The sequence below is a fragment of the Manacus candei genome, unplaced genomic scaffold, assembly GCF_025592945.1.
Source record: "Manacus candei isolate 608988 ecotype Guabito, Panama unplaced genomic scaffold, ASM2559294v1 h1tg000096l, whole genome shotgun sequence".
Taxonomy (NCBI): domain Eukaryota; kingdom Metazoa; phylum Chordata; class Aves; order Passeriformes; family Pipridae; genus Manacus; species Manacus candei.
In genome coordinates, this window is record NW_026138144.1 from 531300 (window position 1) to 556517 (window position 25218).

Sequence of the window (25218 nt, forward strand, 5' to 3'; positions counted from 1 at the left end):
TTTGCTGAGTGATGAGGAACAGAAGGCTGGACTGACATTTCTCATATGCTAATTGGCTTTTTCTACTGTTTTAAGTATTGCTCAATTAAACCTGGAATCTGTAGACAGCTCGTCCACTCCATGAAAATTGTCCTTTGCTCAGAGTCTGAACCCTGTTATTGGTTTCCACCATGGAAGTGTTGAATGGAGAAGGTCTGGAACCAGATTCAGACCTAAATGGCAGCTGAGCAGTAAACTCAGGGCTGAATCTGGCCTTGGGAATGTAACTCAAAAAGTGAAATGACACCCTGAGGATAAAGTGCTGAGCTGGGGTTCTTCCCTTTGGATCCAGTCATTGCCTTCCCAAACGAGGAGACTTTGCTGCTACACCTGATGGGGAAACTGGTGCAGTATTTGTTGCACAGGGAATGCAATAAATAACTCCAACAGGACTGACACAAGGCACAAACCATCTGCTTGCTCTAGGAATACCCACAGCAGTGCTGAAGTTATAAAATCCTGTACAGACCAGATGAAAGTACAGCCTTGTTTCAGTTCAGCCTGTACAGCCTGTACAGTTGTACAGTTCATCTGTACAGACCAGATGAAAGTACAGCCTTGTTTTTACCAGTGTTAAACACTCACAGATCCCAACAGCTGTAAGAAATTCTGTATTTCCTGTGACCTTAAAAATCCACCCTCTAATTTTGATCCTCTGGTACCTGGGCAGGCAGGAAGAATGATATTTATGGGTCATCCTGATGCTCACACCTGAGTTTGCCTTTCAACTACCCAGATCTGAAATGTCTGTGTGAAGAGGAATGTGGAGTGACCAGCCAATGTTAACAACCAGCAAATTTCCCCTTTAGCACCTAAATTTAGTGTTGGATTCTTCAAATCCGCTTTTAAAAGATTTCTCTTTTCTAGATGCTGTTACAAGAACTCATCTTACAGGGGAGGAAACCTCTTAGGCTGGAGAGCAATTTTTAGGGAAGGAGGCTATCTGCCGAATTTCCAGGCTGAAGGAGGGTTTAATTTCAAGCATTTCTTAGATACCACTGCCAATTTTCCAAACTTCTACTCGCTCCAGCAGCCTCAGGCAATCACACTCTTACACCAACCCCACGATCAGACACGACTGAGCACTGCCAGTGCTGGGGATGAGCTTGGTGTTAAGTCTTCATTTGAATTTTTGTTACCTTAAAAATATGTGCTTTGAGGATGTGATGTCCCAGTTCAATGGTTTGCTGTCGATTTAATTTTCCTTCTTGTCGGGAAAACCAGAAGGCAAGTAGGGTGTGGCCACTCCTAAAATGAGAAGAAAGACTGTGTTAGGATTTCTTGTTATACCAACAAAACAACTTCTGAGGGTAATTTTTGCCCCTTTTTGCTAATTCTTCAACCTCATCCAGCTTTGGGAAGTAGAGGTGGATGAATTCTCACCTGTGAAGCACCAATTAATTGTAAGCACTGATAGCTCAAAACACCCCAAACATTGGAGGACAGCAAAAAAACCCCACCCAATAGATTTTCTATGAGCAGATGTAAATTTGAAAACAGCAGAGGTACAATTCCATGAAAACTGAAGTGTCACTTTTCTAGTCATTTAACAGAGAAGAACCACACTTGCAAAGCTTGTCACCAACCCTGGAGTCATTAGAAAATGCCATATTTAGAATAACCACACTTTGAAAAAAATGTCCTTTAAATGACACCTGCACTTTCCACCCTGTGCCAGACCTGCTTTATTCCTTGTAAACACGTTCTCCAGTAATAAAGATGCTTCTGGCCATGACCTACCAGGTTGACAACCAAAGCAAATTAACTGAGCTACACACCAGGCCCTGTTTAAGGCAAAATATAATAAACCAGACAACAACTTCCACTGCTAAAGGTCATTTTTATTGACATTTTTAAACATTTACAGACTTCCAGCTTGTAACACTGCAAGTCCAACATGGGTGAATCTTCTCAAAGATGTGAGAAGCTGATTCTCCACAGACACACAGAACACACAAGGTGCAAAAATGTGAAGTTTAAATACAATTTCTGGGCAAAGCAGCAAATACCTGCCCCTGCAGGAGATGCAGCAAGCAGGGCAGGAGCTGCTGAGGCTCCATGCTGGAACTTCGGTGGGCTGTGTCTGCTGTTTCCTTGGTTTTACCAACAAAATTACATTCTTCCTTAAGCCCCTGGGTGCTCCCAAGGGAGTCCTTTTAACCCACTTCATTTCTGGAACTGCATAAAAATGTGACTACACTGAAAGCAATCAAACCCCTCCCGGCCAAGGAAAATAAAACATGAGATCAACCGTGGCTTTAAAAGGGCTTTTAAGGACAGGGAATGTTATTAGCTCATCCCTGTCTGGTAAAGCAAAGAAATCCTTGGGATGGCCAAACATCAAGTAAATATTACACAGGATAGAAGCTTTTACAATGGGGGGGATTTACCAGCTCATCCACACCCAGGGGGAATGATTTTCCATCTCAAAATAAACCAAAAGAAGAAAAGAATAAAAGCACAATGCTTGTAATGCCCTGGCCAGGTGTCTGGCAAGGTCCCCTCAGGTCCTGCCAATGAACTTCCTTTAGGAGCAGTAACACATGGATTCATGGGAGTGGGGCCTGGGGATGCTCTGCCAGTGGATGTGCCCACTGGAGGAGTGGGATGAGAAACAAATCACCTTTTTCTTACAAGGCAGGGCTTGATCCTCAGGTTTGGACAGGTGGAAGAGCACCACATCCCTTTTACAGGTAATAAACTCTTGCACTGGTGAGGAATCCTGTTGTGCCTCATTCTGGAATGCAACTCAATTTACAGAGGCACCATCAACTCAAGTAACTGTTGCCTGAAATGTTTTTGTGGACTGACAGTATCTCCATCCTCAGGGTGACTGGAGCACCAAAAGAAAGTGAGGAAAACCCCTTTTTTTTTGCCGGGCAAGCTGCTCTCCACACCCTGGCCTGGCACAGGGCCCGTGCCGGGATCCCATCGCTCCACACTTCCCATCCCTGGAGAAGGAGAAGCCTCTCCAGATGGTGACTCTGCCCAGCACAACAGAGCTTTGATACCTCAGCTGAAGCTTTGGATCTGTGAGGACGCCTCTGTCACAGGGCAGTGCCTCCCATCCCACACGTCTGTGCTGTGAGAATTCCCCAAATAGCACCGACAGAAGGGCCAAAACACAAAAAGCTGGGACAACAGAAGGGCCTTGGAAGTGGTTGTAGCACCTTGAGTTAACCACAGCCTGTTGATTTCTCTTGGCTCTTCTCCTCTTTGGAATGGGAGGAGGACATCAGGTCACAGCCTTCTGGAGGAGACAGACAAATGCATTTACACTCCAGGAATGCCCGTGGGAAGGAGGAAGGGATCAGAAGGAAACAAGTGACTGAAACACAGCTTGAGTGTTGCCAAGTACAGCTGGAAGTCAACGGGAGCAGCAATTGCTGAGTTTTATTTGGCCCCATTAGGACAGATTATGAAAACCTGTATTGGCTGTTTATATATACACATATTGCAATAAATCAGATTCATGATGCTGTGGTTGTCATTTGGAGAAGGGCCAAGGTGTTCACCTCCACACAAAGGTTGGTGCTGCAAGGTCAAGAACTTATAGAGGGGTGGATAGGAGAACTGGAGAGGGACTTTGGACAAGGACCTGGATGGACAGGACAATGGCTTCAAACTGACAGAGAGTAGGTTTAGATGGGATATTGGGAAGGAATCCTTCCCTGGGAGGGTGGGGAGGCCCTGGCACAGGTTGCCCAGAGAAGCTGTGGCTGCCCCTGGATCCCTGGAAGTGTCCAAGGCCAGGTTGGACGGGGCTTGGAGCAACCTGGGCTAGTGGGAGGTGTGGCTAAGGGGGTGGAACTGGATGATCTTTAAGGTCCCTTCCAGCCCAAACCATTCTAAGGTTCTGTGATTCCACAAATCAGAGCCATCAGCTCCTTCCCTTTGTGAGGATCAGGAACCACATCCCGCTGCTCCAGAGCGAGAGTGGCTGCACACAGGGAGCCTTCAGCCATCCCCTCTGCCTCGTGTTCCACATCACAGGACAGCAAATAACAGCAGTTGTTTGCTTGCTGCTGGAAAACCCTTTGGTAACTTTTGGGAGGGCCCTGAATGGAGCTGTAACTGCATTAATCCCATGCATGAACTGAAGATCCAGAAGCTTCCAAAGTGCCTGTTCTTCGCAGCAGGAGCTGAAGTGCAGCTCCCTCCTGACACATCAGCCCAGGTTCCACAGTCAGCTCCTACACTGCTTTTCAGCTGCAGCTGGAAGGGTATTTACCTAAATTTAATTACAAGCATGACTTTGGTGTTATGAATAAGGCATGTACGAACTATTCCAGAATAAAGTACAGGATTCATGAGTAATATATTACCTCTGCAAAGCTTCCCAGACCTTGGTTTTGGGCTGGCTGATAAACACTTGCAGTCACTTGTTCTGTCAATGTTAATTGGAAACTAAACAAGACTGCAAGAGCACAGGCTTTTTTTTTAATTTTATTTTTCCTTTTTTTTTTTTTTAATAATACAGGAGAGTGGCAGTAATGATTTCTACATCAAGGAGCTCGTGAAATGATTTGCTTTGAGTTTCACCACTGCAGAGTTTATCATCAGAGATTTTTCTATTTTTAATGTAAGATTTCTTTTTTTGGTGAAAAATTAATAGCCCTGCCAGCTCAGTTTCTGCAGCTTTTGTCTGCTCTCAGTGCCTGTATCAACTCCTGGGATGGTCAGGACTGTCTGCCTGGATGGGCACATATATGTGTGTGTGTGTGTATACATATATCTATCTGTAAAAAAGACAGAAAGATGAGTCTTAATCCTTCCAACCCTCTACAAAGCACAGCCCAGTGCACACCTCCAGCAGCTCTAAGGAATGTAAATGTAAGTGAAAGCTGCACATGGGCACAGGGGGAGATCACAGAATCATGGAATGGTTTGGGTTGGAAGGGACTTTAAATCTCATCCAGTGCCACCCCCTGCCCTGGGCAGGGTCACCTTCCACTGTCCCAGGTCACTCCAAGCCCCGTCCAACCTGGCCTTGGACACTTCCAGGGATCCAGGGGCAGCCACAGTTTCTCCGGGCAACCCGTGCCAGGGCCTCCCCACCCTCCCAGGGAAGGATTTCTTCCCAATATCCCATCTAAACCTACTCTCTGTCAGCTTGAAGCCATTCCCCCTTGTCCCCCTGTCACTCCATGCTGCTATAAATAGATGTTGGATGTGCTCCCTACACATCTGCTCCCTTATCCACCCAAATCTGAGGCACACACAGAGCAGGGGGACACAGGGAGTTGGTACCTCAAGCACATCCCTAAAATGACACTGTCCCTTGTGACACAGATGGAAGGGGACAAGGTGTCACTAATAAAAGAGATTAAAGGGTGTAAAATCACTCCAGCATTAAGGCACTGCAGTACCAGAGTAAAACACAGGGAAAAACCCAAATGAGAATCAGTCCTGTTCACTTCTGAACCCACCAAATTCCCTGATTTACACCCATATCTCCCCTCTTCCAGCTAATCCCACGAAAATATTCCAAAAGCAAGAGATTTGACACTGTGCCCAGCAAATCTGGTCTTCCAAAAGCCGTGTATTCATATTCTATTCAGCTCTGCAGAGTGCAATGTTTAACTCCAGTGCAGAGACTCGTGTGTGCTCTGACAAAGCCTGGAGCCTCTTCCCTCGCAGAAGGATGTCCAGATGTCTGTCCTGGCTGCAGAAAGGCCAAGCTCAGCTCCATGAGCTCCTCTGGAAGGATCAGTTAATCACCAAAGTTGATTTACTGATTTTTGTAACGCAGCTCCCCTCTGATGTTGTAACTGCAAATTAACTTGGAAGGAATGAACATTTTAAAAGAAAATCCCAACAAACCAGGCAATGCTCTTCAGCACGTGATATTCCTTCCTAAGGAATCAAACACTGGTTTAATTTGCTGAGCTAACTGGGACAGCCAAGTTCAAAGCCAAGAAAAACTTTCCTGTCCCTTGGGTCAGATCTCATTGCAGAGAGAGAAGCTGTGGAGTATCTGCTCAAACACCATCACCCTGCCCAGAAGTCACTGAGGACACAGCAGTGCTGTGCTACCAATTCCAGCTGCTGTAGGAACTGCAGACACATTTCCTGGTGAGCAGGATAAGGATCCCAAGCCAGCAGGGCTGCTGCTGCTTTCTTCACCATAACACATTCACAACATCATCACCAACCCAGAGGAAGATCTCATGGCCTCAGTCATACACTAGAAATCCATCACTGTGGGCAATAAACGAGACATTTTCCAGGGGGAAATAAATGATGATCTAAGTCTATTTTTTATAGTACAGATGATAAGGCTCAATTTGTACATCAACAAACACACGGGTCAGACTTGTACCCAAGTGACAGAACAGAGACAGGACCCAAGGGAAGGCTGGAGTTGTGTCAGGGAAGGGTTAGGCTGGATATCAGGAAGAGCAGAAATGCAATCACTTAATGGCAGCTGGCTCATCCTTATGAGCAGTTTTGAGTAACAGCATCTTGGCAATGAAGGGCTTAAAAGCATCTGACATCTCACAACACCAACAGGCTCACTGGATGGTTCTTCACTGCCAGGGTGTGACTGAACTCCAGTAAAACCAACATAATTACAATCCCATTCACATCCAGAGGGATGTGCTCAGGAAATCCAAGCTCCCAAGGCAGTCAGTGCTGCCTGGCCCCACATCCTTGGCCCCAGATGGGCACAGGAGGCTGATGGAATGAGTGTGGAACAGCCAGGAGAGGAACAACCAGCAGTTACTGCTATCTCCAGGGCTGGGAGAGCCTTTAGAACATGTGTGGATGTGAGACTTGGGGACATGGGTGGCCTTGACAGCGCTGGGTTAATGACTGGACTTGATGATTTAAAGGGCTTTCCCATCCTGAAAGATTCTCTGACTTGTGCTTAATGACTCCTAATTTTGAAGGAGCTGGAAAGCTCCCTACCCCTCTGACATGGCATTAACAGCACCCACAGCCATATCACTCAGGCAGAAAGTTTATTCCAGAAACTTTCCAAGCTGGAATAGCAGAGGCTGTCTATTAAAAATCCCCTGGGCACTAACCATGCTGTGCCCATGTTTTATCAGATGATGTTACATACTTGGTTTATCACAGGGAAAGAGTTTGTCTGGAGTTTATCCAGGATCACAGAGCTGCACCCATCTCAGGAGCTGATCCTGGAGAACCCCTGCACTCCATGAAACAATGGCAGCAGTGCCAGAACTGCCAGGAGAAGCAGCAAAGAGGAAAAACAGACAGCTCTGATGGTACCACTCAGATTTAAGGCAACAAAAGATACTTACAATGATTTAAACATACAGAACAAAAAAGGAAGGATAAAGGAGAGGGGAAAAAAAAAACCATTTCCAAAGGCTTACAGGCCCTGACTTAATGAGATTTAAAAAAGCAGATCCTGAGAGCAAAGACGCAATTCCCGTGTCTCTGTTCAGTTCATGAGGCTTTTCTGAAATCTGCTGGTTGCCAGGAAAAGATTACTTTATATTCAGAGAAAAGGAACCTTGTCCAAGAGCAGTGTGAAAAGACTCCTGGCATATTTAATAAATATGTTGGATGGGTAAAATGAATAACAACATCTTTCAGGAAAGTCTCCAGTGACTCCACAGTTAACAGAGAGAGCAGATCTCAAAAGACCAGCGGTGATACATTTTCTGTTCTCGTTCAGTCTGACACAATTTAAAATATATGAAATCAAAGAAGAACAGGGAATGGGATTTGGAAGTGCTTTGACCAGGAGTCAATGACCATGTAAGAAGCAGATGGAACAAATCAGGACTGCTCTGTCCTGCACTGCTGAAAGATGCCTTTGCTCTGAAAGCGGGTCTTAAGATTTGTGGAATGAAATAACAGGAAGAAATTAAGTCACATTTCTTTCTTTGATCAGCACTGATAACACCTCCAATTAACTCTGCTCCTCTCTTCTCAGTGCCACAGGATGGATTATTCCCTGAATATTTTCTTCCATTTAGATGTGAAAATGGCCCAGAATACAGAAGTTTATGGTCCAGAAGAAAAAGAACAGATTTTATGAGGACAGTAACTCAAGACACTAAATATATTCAAACCCTTCTGCATCCCAGTGCTGAGGTTGCATATCTAATGAGCCAGTTAAAATGAGCAGCTCTCCTGATGTCCTTTATGGTGGCAGTGATCACATCTGCTCTCCATCTCATCTGTCATCATTTATAAACTGTCTCCCATTTCTCCTCTTCCAACTGATGCTGCAGCTGCAGCTCTGACCACAGTTCAGGGGAAAACCAGCAGCTAAGTCACTTCCCTGTCCTGCTAAGTCCCCGTCCCAGCTGCCCAACTTGCTGCCAATGGCTTTAATAATTTATTTTTAAGCTCTGATTTTCTGTATGAGATTAGAAAGGGGCTCCAAGAGGCCTGGCCAGGGACTTTGGACAAGGGCCTGGAGGGACAGGACAAGGGGGAATGGCTTCAAACTGACAGAGAGTAGGTTTAGATTAGATATTGGGAAGAAATTCCTCCCTGTGAGGGTGGGGAGGCCCTGGTCCAGGTTGCCCAGAGAAGCTGTGGCTGCCCCTGGATCCCTGCAAGTGTCCAAGGCCAGGTTGGACAGGGCTTGGAGCAACCTGGGCTGGTGGAAGGTGTCTCTGCCATGGCAGGGGGTGGCACTGGTCCCTTCCAACCCAGACCATCCTATGACTCTATGACTAGATAAACATCTAGAGATGCTGGTTGATGTGGACGCACACAACAGGTTTCCTACATTCACTTTGTTGAGCTATTGCCCATTCCTTTAACATATCAAAATGTACTGGGTTCCAAGTCATGGAATCAGAAAAGTTTATTCTGGAAGACATATGGGAAGCCTAAAAGTTGTATTCTCAGAGTCAGCACTCTGTGAGGTCTCTACTGCTTGATGAACAGATTGGGTTTGCCCCTCCAATTAACTGGAGGACATGATGATGGATTCTTCTTTGTAAGTCAAAAATATGGCTCTCACTATGGTCTGCCTGGGGGGTAAATTAAAAGAGCAAACGTTGTCCTGTCACACTATGGGTGCAGAGGAAGCCCTGCCCCAAGTGGCAGCTCAGCCATCACTTCCACCACACTTCTGCCAAAATCAGAGCAGTGGAAATGTTCTTAAACAACCAGATCCCGTGGTGATTTGGTAATTATTTGCACTAACTCAGCACAGGCCTTGCACAAGTGCAGACCAGACAGCAGGGTGGGCAAGGAACAACCTGAGTTCATGTAATTTGGTGACATGTGACATCCAGCCCACGGCTGGGGACGGCAAAACAACGAGTGGCATCACGTCCCTCCTGGCTGTGCTGTTGCCTGTGGGGACACTCAGCCCAGCCTGAGCTCCAACACGTGCAGAGCTACAAGACTGGCACTCTGGAGCCATGAAAAAGCCATTAAGGGAGGTGATTCCCGGGGTAAAGCAAAGCTGAATAAATTCCGATGGCAGCTCCCTGCTGCACCTCCAGAGGTGGGGCTGCTGCCAACTGCTCTGGAAATCCTGATCATCCCACTCCAGCCCCACGGGGTGCTAAGGGGCACTGCATTATTTTTAATTTTCTGCCTAAGTAAATAAGGAATTCAAATAAATCCCAACCCCATTATTCTGCCTCACCTTGAATTCAAACAGTGCTGTTGCTTCGCCGAGCGAAACCCATCCCATGTGGATACAGAGAAAACACTTAAGACATACCCTGGGTTTTGGTGAACACCTGATCATCTCAGCTGACAATCAAGCTGAGTGTATTTTAAGAGCTTTTCAGCATCTTATAATACAAAAGAGGAAGAAAATCAACTAATCCAAGGAAGAAAATTAACTAATCCATGCACCATAATGCCCAAGTGAGCTCTACATGGAGGACTGAACTGGGGGTGATTTTTAAGGAGCTGATGTATAAAGTAAGCCCCCCCATTTCAAGCTGTTTGTTGTATTCCTGAATTGTTATAAATACCATTTTCACCAATTTCTTTTCCTCTGAACTTTCTAAATTAATTATCTTTAGACTGAGGGTTATGATTTGTCAATCAGATCAATCCTTCCACCAAAACTAAACAAAAATCCCTGATTTTCCTCTAATTCCTTCACTCTATCCTTTTTCTGGGTAATACATAAAAACATTAATTTTGTGTAGGAAAAGTCTCCACCTGCAACGTGCTCCTGAGAGAAAAAGGGAAATGCAAAATGCCTAGAGAGTATTGTACTAAAAGACAGCTCTGGCAGAAACCATGGCAACTCGAGTGGTGGAGGAGAGCTGCATCCTTCTGCGTGTTAATCCCTTCAGGGTGCCTTGATTTGGGCTTTCAGGGACAGATTGCGGATGCAGAAAAGGAGGGAAGAGGTGAGGAGGTGCCCTCAACCATCGAGCCACCAGTACTTCTCCCTGGTTAATTTTTTGGTGATGTATCCCTGATTTTTAGATTTTTTTTTCTACAAAATTCCACGAGCAGGAGCTGCCTGATAAAGTCTTGGTGCACTGAAGAGAATATTTACTGCAGAGAATTGATTCCTCAGACAGGATTTCCAAGCTTGGGCTTCACAGCTGCATCAGCCCAGTGGTGCCAATGCTCAATGAGGCACCAACACCCTGATTTTGAGAGATGCCAAAAGTCTGCTGGGTATCTCCACACCTGAGCACTCAGCTCTTCTGGAAGCCCAGACACAGAGTTTTGGGGTTCCAGAATAACACCTCATCTGTAGGATCCATGAGAACAGCCTAGCACCTCCATGCAGTGAAAATGTCCTGGGGGTAGCAGGATATTCCTGAAGTTCTCCACCTGGAGACTCTCCTCCACCGTCGCATTGGTGGCTCCCGTCCTCGCCGCTCTTGCTCTTCTTATAGAAGGTAAAATATGAGCTGCTGTGCCCATCAGATGGTAAATCCAGAGTAGGTGCAAGGAGCCAGAAGCAGAGCAGAGCCTTTACCATGTAAAAGAACAGCAAACAGGAGCAAACCTCCTCTGAAGGCACCACCTCTGCAGCTTCCCATCTCCTCCGAGTTCCAGCCTGGCACAGGTCACCTCCCCAGAGCAGCGTGTCCATATCCAGGTGGCCCTGGAGTCCAGGGACTGTCCTCCAGGCAGCAGAGGGGAACAGGTAATGAGGTTCAGCTCATCCCAGTCACAGCTAAAACAGGCTGGATGAATTGCTTCGAGGACTAAAGGAGACCAGAGCACCCAGCTGAGGAACAGACATGGGGATGGCGAGCACCTAAAATTAGGTAAGGCTTGGCTTCACCATGCCAGGGGAAGATCTAAAATGCTTCATTCTGCTGTGATCCCATGGATGCTGGGACATGCCCAAGCAGCACTAAGAGCCTGTTTCCTCAGCCACCACCACCAGCACACACAGCACTGGGTGCTCCACGGCCACCCTGAGATGCAAAAGCCCAAATTGAGAAGCTCACATACAGGTAACAGCACTGAGAGTATCTTCCTGGAGCATCTTTTTCCTTCCTTAGCATTCCTGTGCAAGGAAAGAAAATCTGTGACTCTACCTCAAACCCCTGTGTGTTGAGCAGGCTGGAGAGATTCATCTCCTCCAGCTTTATTTGTCAAAACTGGAGACATCTCCTGGGGAGCCCATCACCCCGAGATCCCTCATAAATCAGCTGGAGATGCTTCCCAGGCATTCCTGCTCTGACCTACTGTAGCCTGTTAGCTCAGGATGAAATGAATCACTCTAATTTTTCTCCTCTGACTATAAAGCACGTCTAGACAAGTAACTCAGATGTTGATACTTAAATCTGGATAAAGTAATTTTACTTTTGGGGTCCATATCTGACTACAGCTCTCCTACTGCCTTGCCAGGGCAGATCACTTCACTTCTGCCTCCCTCACAGTCCCTTCAGCAGCAGCACAGGGATAAAACATTTTATTAGTATTGTAAAAGCATGGGAAATAATTGCATGGAAGTTTCTGATTAAATCTGCACAGCAGCACAACGTTAGAGCAGAATTTAGGTTAAGAAACACAAGTGTGAAAGGGAACGTGCAATCAGAACCATTTTCTTGGTGCACCAGTCACAAAGGATTGGGTCTTTCCCTAAAATGTTTTATGTTATTTGTCAAGGAGGCCGTTTGGTTCACGGTGCTGCCCTGACAGGCTGGGGAGGTCGTTACTGCAATGCTGGTTAAATGCTCTGACAAAGCCTCCTTGGTGTCCTGTGTTAAACAACAAAGGGGGCTGAGGGGGGTTGGCAGAGAGAACTCCCCTTCAGAGCCAATTAGGCTTTGCTTTGGACAGCAAGGGCACGGTGAGGGTTCAAAGAGGGTCAACCAAAAACCCAGAGGATGGAGATCTGCTGTTTATCTTAAAAGTGTGGAAAAATGGGATAATTCCTGGACATCGTGCTCTTCCTCCCCCCTCTCCCCTTTTCCCTGCTTCTGACAACATGAGAACTCGCTCTCACTAATGAAACAAGGAAGATTATCCCAGCTGCAGTTCCAGGGACACGAGGCCCATTATCCCAATTTCCTTCGTAAGGGCCTCACACCTGGACACTCTGTCAGGGTCAGTCAATTAAAAGCAGCTTCACAAACCCACATTTCACTTCACAGCTCTTCTCGTGGGGAAAAACATCAGCTCAGCAACCTGACTCTTCATGTGTTGACATGGCAAGGGCAAACAGCTCCACGCTGTACGACCAACCCCGGCAGCGCTCCGGACAGTTGTCACGTCTTCTCAATTCCCAAGAAATCAAGCTGGCTGTGAACAAACCAGACACAGGCCAATTTTCGCAGGCTACTGCTGTGAGCTCTGTCAGTGTCCAGCCCCGCTTCTCTCCGGAGAAATAAAAAGGAAAAATCACCACTTATCTTGACTGTCGCTCAGGGTTCCCGTGCTCTGAGCTCGGCGTCTCGGGATCAGCTGGACGGGAGGATTTTGAGGAGTGCTGGAGCTGAATCTCAGGGGTCCCTCTTGATTAATCACTGAATTGTATCCTGTTTCATTCGCCACCATCAGAGCACAATGCAATTAGCACACATTATACATGACAGATATTTATTAATCCTTCATTACACACGGGCTCGTGCTCACGGCGGCGGGAGCCTGTTGATGCAACTTCTTTTTGCCAGCGGGAAGGAGGCAAGTTGGGTCAGCTCTGCAGGGATTCCCTGCTTGCACAGTGGTCCCCATAAGCTTTACAGTCACCATTAATTTCTCACAATAATGGCACATATAGGATGAAAAGTAATGCCTGAAAATCCCCAGAATGGTCCTGAGGGCAGCGCGACGTGTTTGTGACGCTCAGGAAAGGCAGCACCAAACTGGAACGCTGAGCAGAAATTCATCTGGTGACTTGTCGAGTGAAAACAGGCAGATTTATGCCTTTGTGCTAAAATCACACGTGGCTGCATACTTGGTTTCAGAGCAAAACCACCTCTGCTGAGCAGAGAACTATCTGGTGACTTGTTGAGTGGATAGGGGTGGATTTGTGCCTTCCCAATAAAATCACATGTGGTTGGACGCTTGGTTTCAGTGTGAAACCACCTAAAATGCTGCACATTTGAGTTCCTTTCTGAGTCTGGTGTTCTGAGAGTGCCCTTTCCCACTGCTGTGAGGATGAAGAGAGTTCCTGGACTCAGAGAACCACAATCCCCACACTACCTGGTTGCACCCACGGGTACCACCCACAGCACCCAACACCCGTGGGGAGCCTCAGCCACCAGGGAAGCATCCTGCACCTTGATTCTATGTTCATGGTAACAATGGAAAGCAGTGATTTTTCCCAGTTTCTCTCCTTAGGGACCATTCTGGCAGGTGCTGTGTGATCAGTGGTAGTTGCCAGGCTGTCCCCTCACCCAGCTGATAACAAACTCTTACAGCCAGGCCAGACAACACCAGTAGCACCAGGAGGGAGTGACTGGGAGGCAGAAAGCTCTCAGCTCCACGGGTGTAAGCACTGCACAGACACTGCAGACAGGGTGGAACAGCATCACGTGGTGACAAGCACTTAATGACTGCGAGGAAGGGTATTAAACAACTCACTGACTGATCTAAAGGCACCTGCTGCTGTGTGATGCTTTACAAAGGGCTCACTCGACAGGAATATTGTCAGAACCTACTAAAACCTCGAAGATGCCCGTTGGGAGGAGCTATTTAGTGTTTTTCTGCTGCAGCCTGTTTACCTCAAAATTTGAAGAGGTAAATTACTCTGACACCACTAACAGCCACAGCTGCTTTGATCAGCCAGATGCCACCCAGTTCCAGCAAATACCATCAGACTATCTTCAGAGGGACCATCAGGTCTGGGAGAGGCACTGACACAGCCTTGAATCCCAGTGTTTCCCTGATTTTTATAATCATATTTTAAGAAATGGGTGGACAAAACAGAGCAAAGCTTGTGGGGATAAAGTTACAGTCAGAGTCTGTTTCCACTCTTCAGCAGAAACAAAGATAATGCTGTTAATAATGATCATTGGGTTTAGGGAATATAAATCCAACTGTGATTAAATTCTGTTCCCTGAGAGCTAAGCCAGGAATTCAGCTGCTGTCAGGACAGAGATTACAGATGCATTTACACGCCAAAATCACTACAGCCCAATCCTGCTCCTTATTTTGTTTTCAAATAGACATTCAGTAGGACCACGAGGAACACAACTTGAAAAAGAAGGCAACTGCAAAAGACATATCCACATACTCATCTTTTATCTCCTTATCCTCCACTTCATATGGTTTGGATACCTTTGGAGAAAGGGAGGATGATTCCCCTTCTTCAGACTGAGTTGGCAGGAGCAGCCTGGCCCCGGTGACACCTGAGGGAGTTCACCAGGGGCCTTCTGAGGAACAGCTCATCTCATTCTGAAGATGACTGCTGGGTTTGCCAGGTCAGCTGTGTGCCCAGGGGGGCTTATTTCTTTCCAGTGAACAACACAAAGATCTCGGGTGATCTTTACAGATCCCGAGAACTGCAAAGTCAGGTAAACGAACCACGTGCAACCTCGGGAAATGAAATGATTCAGGTGACAGTGTGGGATGAACACCTGTGTCAGCTCTGATTTCTCAGAGCGTTTGCTTACCTAGGATCACAAAGAAACTTGGTCTTTTCACCTTCTTCTCTCCAAATAAGCCATTCTCGGAAAGAGGGATGAACAAACATTCGCGTCATATCTCTACGTTTGATAAGAAACATAGAAAGGTTCTCCATCCTCTGCTGAAAGTCCTCCCACTCCAAAGTGCCCTCAATGTTACCTGCATTAATGGCCTGAAAAATATGTTCGTCTGTTAATGGGTGCAGAGAAGCCACTGCCACATTCAAGAGGGGCATGACCCGGTCAAAGGAAGACTGTGTTGGGAACTTCATATTGCACTGCAGCAGGTACACCTCGGACAGGGACACGGGCACCACCTTGTAGCTGGAGCTTTTTAGCACCAGGTATCCTTTCTCTATGAGATCAAAAGTGAGTTTCAGGTACAGGTAGGACCCCTGGCTCAAGGTCTTGAGGTGAGAGCTGAGTTTGCCGAACGTGGTGTTGTCCATTTTGCCGTTGAGCGAGATGTTGTTCTGGATCTCCGAGCTGCTGTGGATCCGGTGCAGGATGTAAGCCTGCAGGTCCTGGTCGATGGCTTCGTTCTCTTCCAGTCTATCCAAAAATATTCTGTGGAAGGGCAACAGCTTAATTATTTCCTACAAAGAAAGAAAAGAAAAAAAGACACTCATGCTGCGTTTCTTATTCATTAAGCACATTTAATTTCTATTACAATGGTACCTCTGAGACTCCTTTAAGACCTTCCATCAGGGTAAGCACACGACTGGCAGTTTGTGCCCTCAGGACCTCAGACTCATCTATAATCAAGTAGGTTGTGTGTGAAACATGACTGAAATTAAAATGAAGGATATTTCCTAACACCACATCCATGGAAAGGACTGGCAAATCCACACAGTGCAGTGCCCCTGTTATTCCCAACCACGGATCAAGTCAGAGGGAATGGACAGCTAGATGACAGTTCTGAGGCCACAATAAAACTTGCTGAAGCTGAAGAACATCCCTGGGAGCATCCTCCTGCATCCCACATCCATGGGTGCATGGAAACACCAGGATAGATAATAATTAGTATTTCCCAGTGCAAAGTGACCACGTCTGTCTGCTGAGGGATGCTGCACCCAGGGAATGGTCACCGGCTGAACTCATTGATGATGCTTCCTCAAATAAACCAAAGATCATCAAAGGCTTTTCCAAAGCCCTTCACAGGCTCTCAGCCACTGTGAGGAGAAAAGAAATGATGCAACAGACCTGAAGAAGCCAAGGCAGACTCCAGAGAAGCCATCAGCTCTCCAAGAAAATAAAGGAGAGCACAGGGCGAAGAAAAGCAGCAGTGAAGAACACAGGGCTGCAAAAACCCTAATTAAATGAGGAATTCAAGCCAGCAGGATGCAATTTGCTCACAATTACAAAAAAAGATTTCTTTCAAATGATATTTAATCTACTGCGTTACTGAGCAAAAAACAGACTCCAGACAGCAGATATCCTGTGCTCTCCTGGATCTGGGGGAGCAGACAGTCCAGCAGAGAGACCTGTGCTCTCCTGGATCTTGGGGAGCATATCTGCACAGATATCCTGTGCTCTCCTGGGTCTGGGGAAGCAGCTGCCATTCCCAGTGACAAGGACAGTGTGCAGGGTCTGGCTGCCCTGCTGGGGCTGGAACCAGACTCAGCTCCCTGCCAGGAAGGCCACAGTGAATCAATCTGCAGATCTCAGTAAATATTAGCAAATCTCAGTGAAACTGCTTAATGGAGCTTGTTAAAAATGAACTCCATGGCTCTGTGCTAATGAAGAAACGGCTAATAATGAAAAAATGAGAACCAGAGAGCTGCAGACAGGCCTTTCTGCCCGGAGCAGCCAGGCCAGCTGCAGAGCTGGCTCCCAAATGTGTGTCCCATCCTGCTGCCTCTGCCTCCTCTGGACTCCAGGCTCGGATGCTCGGTGGGAATGTTCCCATCAGGGATGGTGCAAATCAAGCAGCTCTGTTGAGAAACCTCGAAAGAGCAGATCTGCCCCAGCTGGGTCACCGTGCTTGCTTCCCAGCTCCCTCTGTTCAGATGAGCAGTTGAGCCAACAAACTAAGTTCAGCTTGATCCTTCTGCCAAAAGAGTCACGATGAACAGGCTGAAGGTAAAAACCTGCCCAGCTGCAAACTAAAACAAAACCACTGAAGAATAGCCCAAACAACACTCAGCTTAGAGCTTCAGCACCTGCTCACCACAGTCCTTCTGAGCTGAATAATGTCTTGGCCTGCACTCACTCCTCCAGACTGAAATGATCACACTCAGGGTATGAAATCTGAATTCCTCTGCTCTTCCACATGGAACAGAGGATGTTCTCGAGCTGCACAAGCTGACAGACATCAGGCCCTGCCCTCCTAATGGTTCAGTGAGTTACAGCCTGTTGGCATGTGAGCTGTGTCACAAAATGATCTCAACCATTTGCTGATGAACATTTATTGACGTGAAAAAGCAATGCTGGATTAGATCCATCCAAGGCTGCAGAATGAGTCTGGGGACATGGATGTAAATCCAAAAATTAAGAAGCCAAAAGGATAAAGTGAAATCAAGGGTCTTGAGCAAATCCAGACATCCATCTTTACCTAAGCCCATCGTGACAATGACACAATTTATCACTGTTTTGGGTCTCATCATACCTGTAGACTTGTCCTGACTGTCACTATCAGCTTCAGCCAGGAAGGAAATTTTCCAATCATTTTGCTCAGGAATGATACTATGGTGTCTCCATAATCTGGCTTGTGAAATTCAGCCTCGTTTAAACCATCAATTAGTATAATGAAATCTTCATCAGGGATCTTCCTCTCTGAAAGAAAGAAAAAGGGCATTTACTGGAAAGACTACAGACACACGACCATAATGTACTGCTAAGTCATCACAGTGTTTGAAAGCATCACCAGATATTGCTGAAGAAGAAAAAAAATCACAACAGCAGCACCTTTTTCAGGATACATTAATTGCATATTGGAAGGGACCTTTCCAGGTCATCTTGTTCCACCCCCCTGCCGTGGGCAGGGACACCTAACACCAGACCAGGTCCAATATGGCCTTGAAAATCCTACAAAAAAGCAAATCGTGGACGTTTTAAACAGGATTTTTTGGCTGCTGGAGGATACAGTAACCCAGGTGGTGCAAAGAGTGCAGTCAGTGTTTCCACGGCAGACACCGAGAGCTGGGTGTGGCCTTACAACTGATGATACAGATACTTCTGGACTTGTATCTTAAGCTCAGGTGGCATCTTCTCCAAGGTAACCTTGCCTAATAAACTCCAAACCAGGTGGCAAACGGGACGTCTGAGTCTGCTGTTGGTGCAATGGATAAATCCTGCTGTCACAGAGCTCAGTATTCCCAACAGGAGGTGAGTTTTTCTCTTTGGCTTTCAATTGCATCAGGAAATTTGCTGTGAAAGCCCAGCACAGAGTGTTCAATGATGACGGAGCCCGTGGCCCCTGGGGTGTTCCAGGAGAACAGACGTGCGCAAACACCTCGCCTTTGGTGCTGCTGTCCCTGCCTTACGTCAACAAGCTGCACTTATTTCCTAATATACTGTAAATATCCCTGTGAAGAACACATATTTTGCATTAAGACAACCCTAGATGCTTTCTCAGTTAACTTCCCAGCAAGATTTTTGGGTACACTAGAAAATTCGCTTTATGCCTCTCTGAAATCTTGGAGTGAATGCAGTGCCTGAGTTTTATGCCCACATCTCATGTTCCTCATAAAGCCTGAGGGAGAGAGGAGAAAGCAGGGAGTGGGGGGAAGAATCAGAACTTTGTTCTCCTATGTATTATTTAGCTTCCTTGTCATTAAAAATATATATTTACATATATATTTGAGAAACATGAATCTTTCTCAGTGACGCTCACCATTAACAGCTGCGCAATAATTTCGTCCCAGTAGCATTAAAGCTTCAACAGCACCTTGTAAAAGACGTGCTGATATATTTACAGAGTCTTAAATGTTATATATCTTAAAACCAATTTCCAGACACTGTTCATCTTGCTGGGGAACACTTGGTGCAAATGAACTTGCCAGCACTCCGGACCAGCAAGGTTGAAAGATGGGAGTCCTGCTCCGCTGCAGCTGTGTTGAGTGCAGAGCCCAAGAGGAAAGAAAATAAGGTTTTATATAAAATTTTTCGGAATTTAGGACCAGCTGGGGGTCAACCTGCCTGGCAAAAAAAAAAAAAATAAGCATCCTCTGCAAAGCTCTGAATTCAAGGGCTGGAATTCAAGTACCTCCCAAGGAGCTCCTGTAACAACCAGGAATTATTTTCCTTTAGAGCAGCGGTTCCTTAAATGTATCTTTTTTTTTTTCTTTGTTCTTTTTTGCCAGGAGTGTTGGTAGGAAAGAGCAGCCATGCTCCTCCCACAGTGACATTTCTCCATGCCAGGAAAACCAAGTGCTGTCGTGCTGTGCGGGCTCTACGTGTGCCTTGTGCCTGCTGGAACCAGGTGGGTTAGACCCAGCTGCTGCTGCTCAGAGCTTGGGCACAGTTTTGAGGAGCTGATCTGAACATCAGGGCTTTGAATCTGGCAGAAGCTGCATCTATTCCATGTTGGAATCTGCATCTATTCCGCTGTGGAGTGGAGGGTGGTAACAAAATTATCTGAAGTATTTTTGCAGCCAAGATGCAGCACAGCCATGGTGATAAACATCATTCTGCAGGACAACAGAGTCCTGAACTCTGCAAGGCTCTGACAGTTTTCATGGCAACCAGCAAAGATCTTAAATTTAGCAATTGTCACAATGAATTACTTATAACTTGCAGAGGGAAGAAAGAAAAGAAGACAAAATCAATGCTGCATTAGAAAAAAGCTCTGTAATCAGGATAAGGCTTGTCACCAGTTCCCCCAGAAGCTTTACAGAGGGTGTCTATCGACTTTTATGGTATCAGCCCTTTGGTGAAAGCTTCAAATTCTCTGAAGCCCACTAAAGAGTGGCAGGGAAAGGGAAAAAAGTCACCCCTACACAACTAGATCAGAACATGTTGCTGTAACCACCAATGTGCATGGAAATTGTTGCTTGTTTTCACCTTCAGAACCGTGAGGGCAGATTTGGGACATGGAAGGAGGCAAGAAAAGGGAAAGGCAAGTGTTTCTTCCACAGCCCTGCAGTGAGGAGAAGAGGGCTGGTTAACCCCTGGCTTCTCATCAAACACAATCACAGAATCACACAGAATGAATGGGTCGGGTTGGAAGGGACCACTGGGTTCTGGGTTAGGGTTTAGCTCTGGGGTGACCTTGTAGCAGCCTTTCAGTACCTAAGAGAGCCAGAGAGGGACTTTGGACAAGGGTCTGGAGGGACAGGACAAGGGGAAATGGCTTCCCACTGCCAGAGGGCAGGGTTAGATGGGATATTAGGAAGAAATCCTTCCCTGTGAGGGTGGGGAGGCCCTGGCACAGGTTGCCCAGAGAAGCTGTGGCTGCCCCTGGATCCCTGGAAGTGTCCAAGGCCAGGTTGGACAGGGCTTGGAGCAACCTGGGCAGGTGTCCCTGCCCGTGGCAGGGGGATGCAACGAGGTGGTCTTTAATGTTGCTTCCAACCAAAATTCTACGGTTCTTCAGATCCCACCCCCTCCCTGCAGCTCTCAGAGCGTCGCAGCGGGATCAATCCACCGCTTCATTTCAACACCCCGACGCGACCCCACGTCAGAACGACACGAAAACGCAAGGCTGGTGGGAGCTCGGGGCGATCAACACCCCCCACCACCACCACCATACCTTTGTGCAGGTTCTCCAGGGGCTCCAGGACGCCCCTGCGGAAGGAGGCCATGGGGTCCTGGACGCAGGAGCGCAGGCTGAGCAGGCTCTGCAGGTGGGGCTCGCGCAGCAGCTGCTCCCGGTAGGCCACGAACTGCGGGGAGCGGCACAGCAGGGCGGCCACGTTGTGCACGAACTCGGGCACCAGGCAGGTGTAGGCGTTGTCGGCCTGGCAGTAGTGGTAGGCCACGACCTGCAGGGAGAAAAGAACAAACAAATCGTGTCTTGGTAGGAAAGAACAAACAAACCGTGTCGGTGGTGGCGGCGGCGCTTCCCCCTCAGCGACTCTGATCCACTCCGGCAGGTGGAGTCTTTAGGAGCAGCGAGTGTTAACGACCCGTGACAAGGATCCAGACGAATCAGTCGGGAAAAACAGGCACTGATCCTGAGAAATGACTGGGCCTGCCACTTGAGGAGTAAATGAAATTAAGCTGTGGCTGCTCGTGGAGATGGACGGTGACAGCAGTTGACGGCTCCGAAGTGCCACGCTGAGCTTGGACTGTGCTCCGAGCTCTGTTTAAGGACTCGGTGCCGCTAATAACTTGTGATTGTTTCCTTGAACTTGTTTTTTATTTGCTGTTTTTCACGTGTCAAGCTCGCTGAGAGCGCTCACTGAGTCCATCACAGCGAGGCAGTGCCTGGGAACGACAGATTCCCGTGATCCGGAGGTGGTGGGGGGGAATGTCAGGCTCATTGTACATTACTCAGCCACTGTGATCCTGCTCTTCATTCAAAAAAATCAATTCATTTGGAAAAACAAAAAAAAAAAAAAGGAAAATTTCCTCTTTTCCCAGCTTTTCCTTGATTTTTCCAGCTCAGCAAACTCTGCTAGAACCTGCTACATTCTACCCACTTATTAAAATAAGCAGAAAAACAGTGATATCGGCTCAGGCCAAGCTGCCAACTTTCCTGTTTTCTTCTGCAATATAAAAAAGGCCCTCAAAAATCCCTCTCTGCTTGTAAATCCCTCGGGAATCTGCTCTGGCACCACTCCAGCTCCTCCTGCACCCTGGCTGGCTCCAGCCTTGAGCACATCCCATTTGGGATGAGGCTCTGCCAGGGCACAAAGCTTTTCTCCAGCTCCCATTCACTCGGTTTTCCTTTCAAATGTCACCGACTATCCAAAAATATCCCGGCGAGGCAGGTGGGAGCAGTTCTATCCTGAAAGCACCACTGCCCTGGAGCACCTTAGCACAGAAAATTGCCAAATAAATCGCATTTTTGAACTTGGGAAGGACAAGATGACTGAGGACACGGCGCACAGGAGATGCTGTGGCCTCTCTGGAGCTCGTGGGAGCTCAGATGAAACATGCCCGAGGCTTTGGACATGATGAAGGCTTTCTGGCTCTCCACCTGCAACACCCAGCCCTTGGACCACAGCAGGCTCCAGGGTGGTCAAGGATGGTATCAAGGAATGAAAACATCAGGCTGTGGGGTCCCCACGCACTGCTGGCTCAGCACTGGCTTTTAATTTTCAACCTGAAATTACCACCAGTAATTTCCTTTCCCAGTCAAAACGAGGTGTGACACGTGGAGAGATGAGAAAGCTGGGCTGTTATTTCAAGTATCAAGCCCTAATACATGTGTTTAAGCTTTAATGGATACCTCCAAATTCCTTACAGAATTCTTCCTACCAGCCAGTTAAAATATAATTAATTCCCCTAGAGAATAGCACTGGGTAAAGTAATAATAAAGGCAGTGATTTCTTTTCAACAATCCTATTTATCTGGGGATTGCAACTTGTGCATTTCATAGAATAAAGTTCTTTTAACAGCCATTCCTTGATATCAGGTTCCAGTAACAGAAACCAAATTACTCTGATTTCCTACACAATAGGTGTATAGACACAAAAATAAAGTCTCTTTCAATGAGAGGCCAATTAACTTCTTCTAGGAATCTGAAGAGTTATGTCATGGATACTTATCAAGGATCACCACCAGATTTTGGGACACACATGCAGTGACAACCCAATCGATTTAATGCTCTTCATGTAAATCATGGTTGAATTTGACTGTCTTAGAGGTCTTTTCAAATCTCAACAATTCCATGATTCGTGATCCTTGTGCTGGATTTACTGGGCCTTAACCAGCAGGATAAATGCAATGCTTAATGGGTGGATCTGAAGCTAAACCAGTAAAACAAGGAAGATTTTGGGAAAGCAACCAAAGGAGAGGCATTCTGATGTTCTCAGAAACACAACTTGCGCCAGAACCTCATCTTGATGTTATTTATTCCCCGTGACATTTTCTTTATCTTCGAATCACAGAGAGGCTGCCAAAAGCTGGTGCTGCATGTGAAGCCTGGCACCGGGAATTGGGCTGGGAATTGGGCTCCTCTCACTTACAGAGCTGGGTGGGAAACACTTTTCTCACCCTGTAAAACTTTCCAATTCCTGCTCCACCCTTGGGAATGAGACCAGGTTGATGTCAGAACTGAATGGAAAAGCCTCTAGGATGGAGGTTGGTGTTGATAGGGCTCACCCCGAACTGGTTCAAACCCTGTTCCTTCTCCCCTGTATTTGGTGAATTCCTTTAATACTCCCACTAATGCTCCGGGGAAGGTCCCTTTCCAATTATTTCACCTTATTGATTATTAACTTTATTAATTGCTCCGGGTTCCAGGAAGAGGGATGGATGCATCACCAGCTCCACTGCTTAGGATTCTCTTCTAATATAAAGGAGACCATGTCCAGACCTTGCTCAGCATCTGAAACAACCACTCTCTGTGCTAATCATGATTCTGAGGTGGTTTTGGTCTCTCCTCCTTTTGCTTGACTGGGTAAGCCAAAAACTACATCCAAAGAACAAAAACAAAAAAAAGAACTTGCACAGCCTGGAAATGAACTTTTCATTGGAAAAGGTGTGCTCTCTTCAATAAAAGCTTCACTTTCAAGAGATCTAATAACCTTGCCTTAAATAACTTGCTTGAACAAGTTCCAGCCATCCCTTACCATAGACAAAATCCTTGAATTAAACATGTAATTTTATCTAGAAACTGTATTACAGTAAATGAAATCACCAGGGAACACCATGTGGTTCCAAAGGTAGGGATGTTGCCATCAGCAAACATTTATTTGTGTCTGATACAATTTGAGACATAATTTTTCTACCCGTAGTTTCAATTTGAACTTTGTCATCCCATTGCACTAAACACTGTAAACACTAAATTAAGACTTTCAAAACTTTTAAACCTTCATTTCAGCTATCGGGTTTGTCAAATGATGTTTACAAAGCTGGAAGCTGAAAAATTCCTTGCTTTAAAGTCTGATTCAATTTAAATCACTGGATGGTGAACGTTAAGTAGGCAAGGCCTATAAGCAACCCTAAAGCAAGAAGTGGATTACAAAGGATGGGAAACTAACACCTAGATCAAGAGGAGTGTTCAAAGTACCTGTTCATGTAATTTTTAAGGGCTGAGAACACAGTTTTGACAAGCTGAGTGACTGCATGCTGAGAAACCAAGGTGTTATGGTTCCTATATTAAATATCAAATGCCCAAAGTTACAAACTTGTATCAGTTCCTTTCTTGCTTGAAAAGGATCTGCAAAATAATTCACACTTGTATGATGAGTATTTTACTTCCAGTGATCACCTCCTCCCCTAAACTGACGTGGAGAGTCCAGCTGGCTGCACACCAAAGCAGTGCATTTATCATGTGTTTTTTTGGTAGCTCATTTTTTTTAAACATTAATTACGTGTTACAGGGCTTGAGAAACACCAGATGGGGATGGCAGAGCACTGCCTCAAACAGACCATGGCCAACATGACCCCAATTCCCCCCTGAAGTGGGGTCAGGGAGCCCCAAAACATTCGTTTACTTGGATTACACAAACTTCATCTTAACTGCCAAAGCAGAATTATTAAGACATTATTTATATTCCCTCCAGGTGTTAAACCCAGTAGGTTCTTCAGGATTGTCTTCTCCCAACCCTTTCAACACCAGCCATCCTACTCTCCCCTTTCTGCCACAACCACTTCCCATTTCATCCAGCCTCGTGTAACCTTCACCTTCCTGCTGTCACCACCCTTCCTGCCCTCGTTCCATTCAGGTTCCCTCCTTCACCCACCCCTTTCTTGGATTCAGGACTTGGCCACAGTGTCCCATCCTGACACACAGATGCCCCACACCTTCCTGCAGCTCTTCTCCCCACACCAAAATCCTTTTCTGACCCATGGTCATGCAAACCACGCTCCAGAGCTCCAAGGCCAAGCTCTTGATTCCACCTGGCTTGGGCTCAGCTGGACAGATAGGGAAGGATTCCATGAACTTGGGGGAAAAAAATATCCTCACATGGGTCAGGAATTAGGAAAACAGTTGCTGGAAGAAGGATGTTAAAAGCAAAACAGCTGCTCCAAGGATAATGAAAATGCTGGTGGAAGAGAAGAGCTGCATGAACACAGCAGGGGGAAGAGGTTGGAGAGGGCAAAGGAGAGGGAAAAA

General features: G+C 46.5%; 1 protein-coding gene across 11 annotated transcripts in view; it reads right to left on the reverse strand.

The window, feature by feature from the left end:
• Nucleotides 1-25218, reverse strand: part of TANC2 (tetratricopeptide repeat, ankyrin repeat and coiled-coil containing 2) — a 237374-nt gene that overhangs the window by 33985 nt on the left and 178171 nt on the right. For all 11 annotated transcript variants that reach the window (XM_051768653.1, XM_051768650.1, XM_051768651.1 and 8 more), the window contains 4 exons: nucleotides 20740-20971; nucleotides 17656-17822; nucleotides 15036-15643; nucleotides 1179-1287 (listed from right to left, as the gene is read on the reverse strand). In XM_051768653.1, coding sequence (XP_051624613.1) covers nucleotides 1179-1287; nucleotides 15036-15643; nucleotides 17656-17822; nucleotides 20740-20971 — 1116 coding nt within the window. The remainder of the gene's footprint in view (nucleotides 1-1178; nucleotides 1288-15035; nucleotides 15644-17655; nucleotides 17823-20739; nucleotides 20972-25218) is intronic.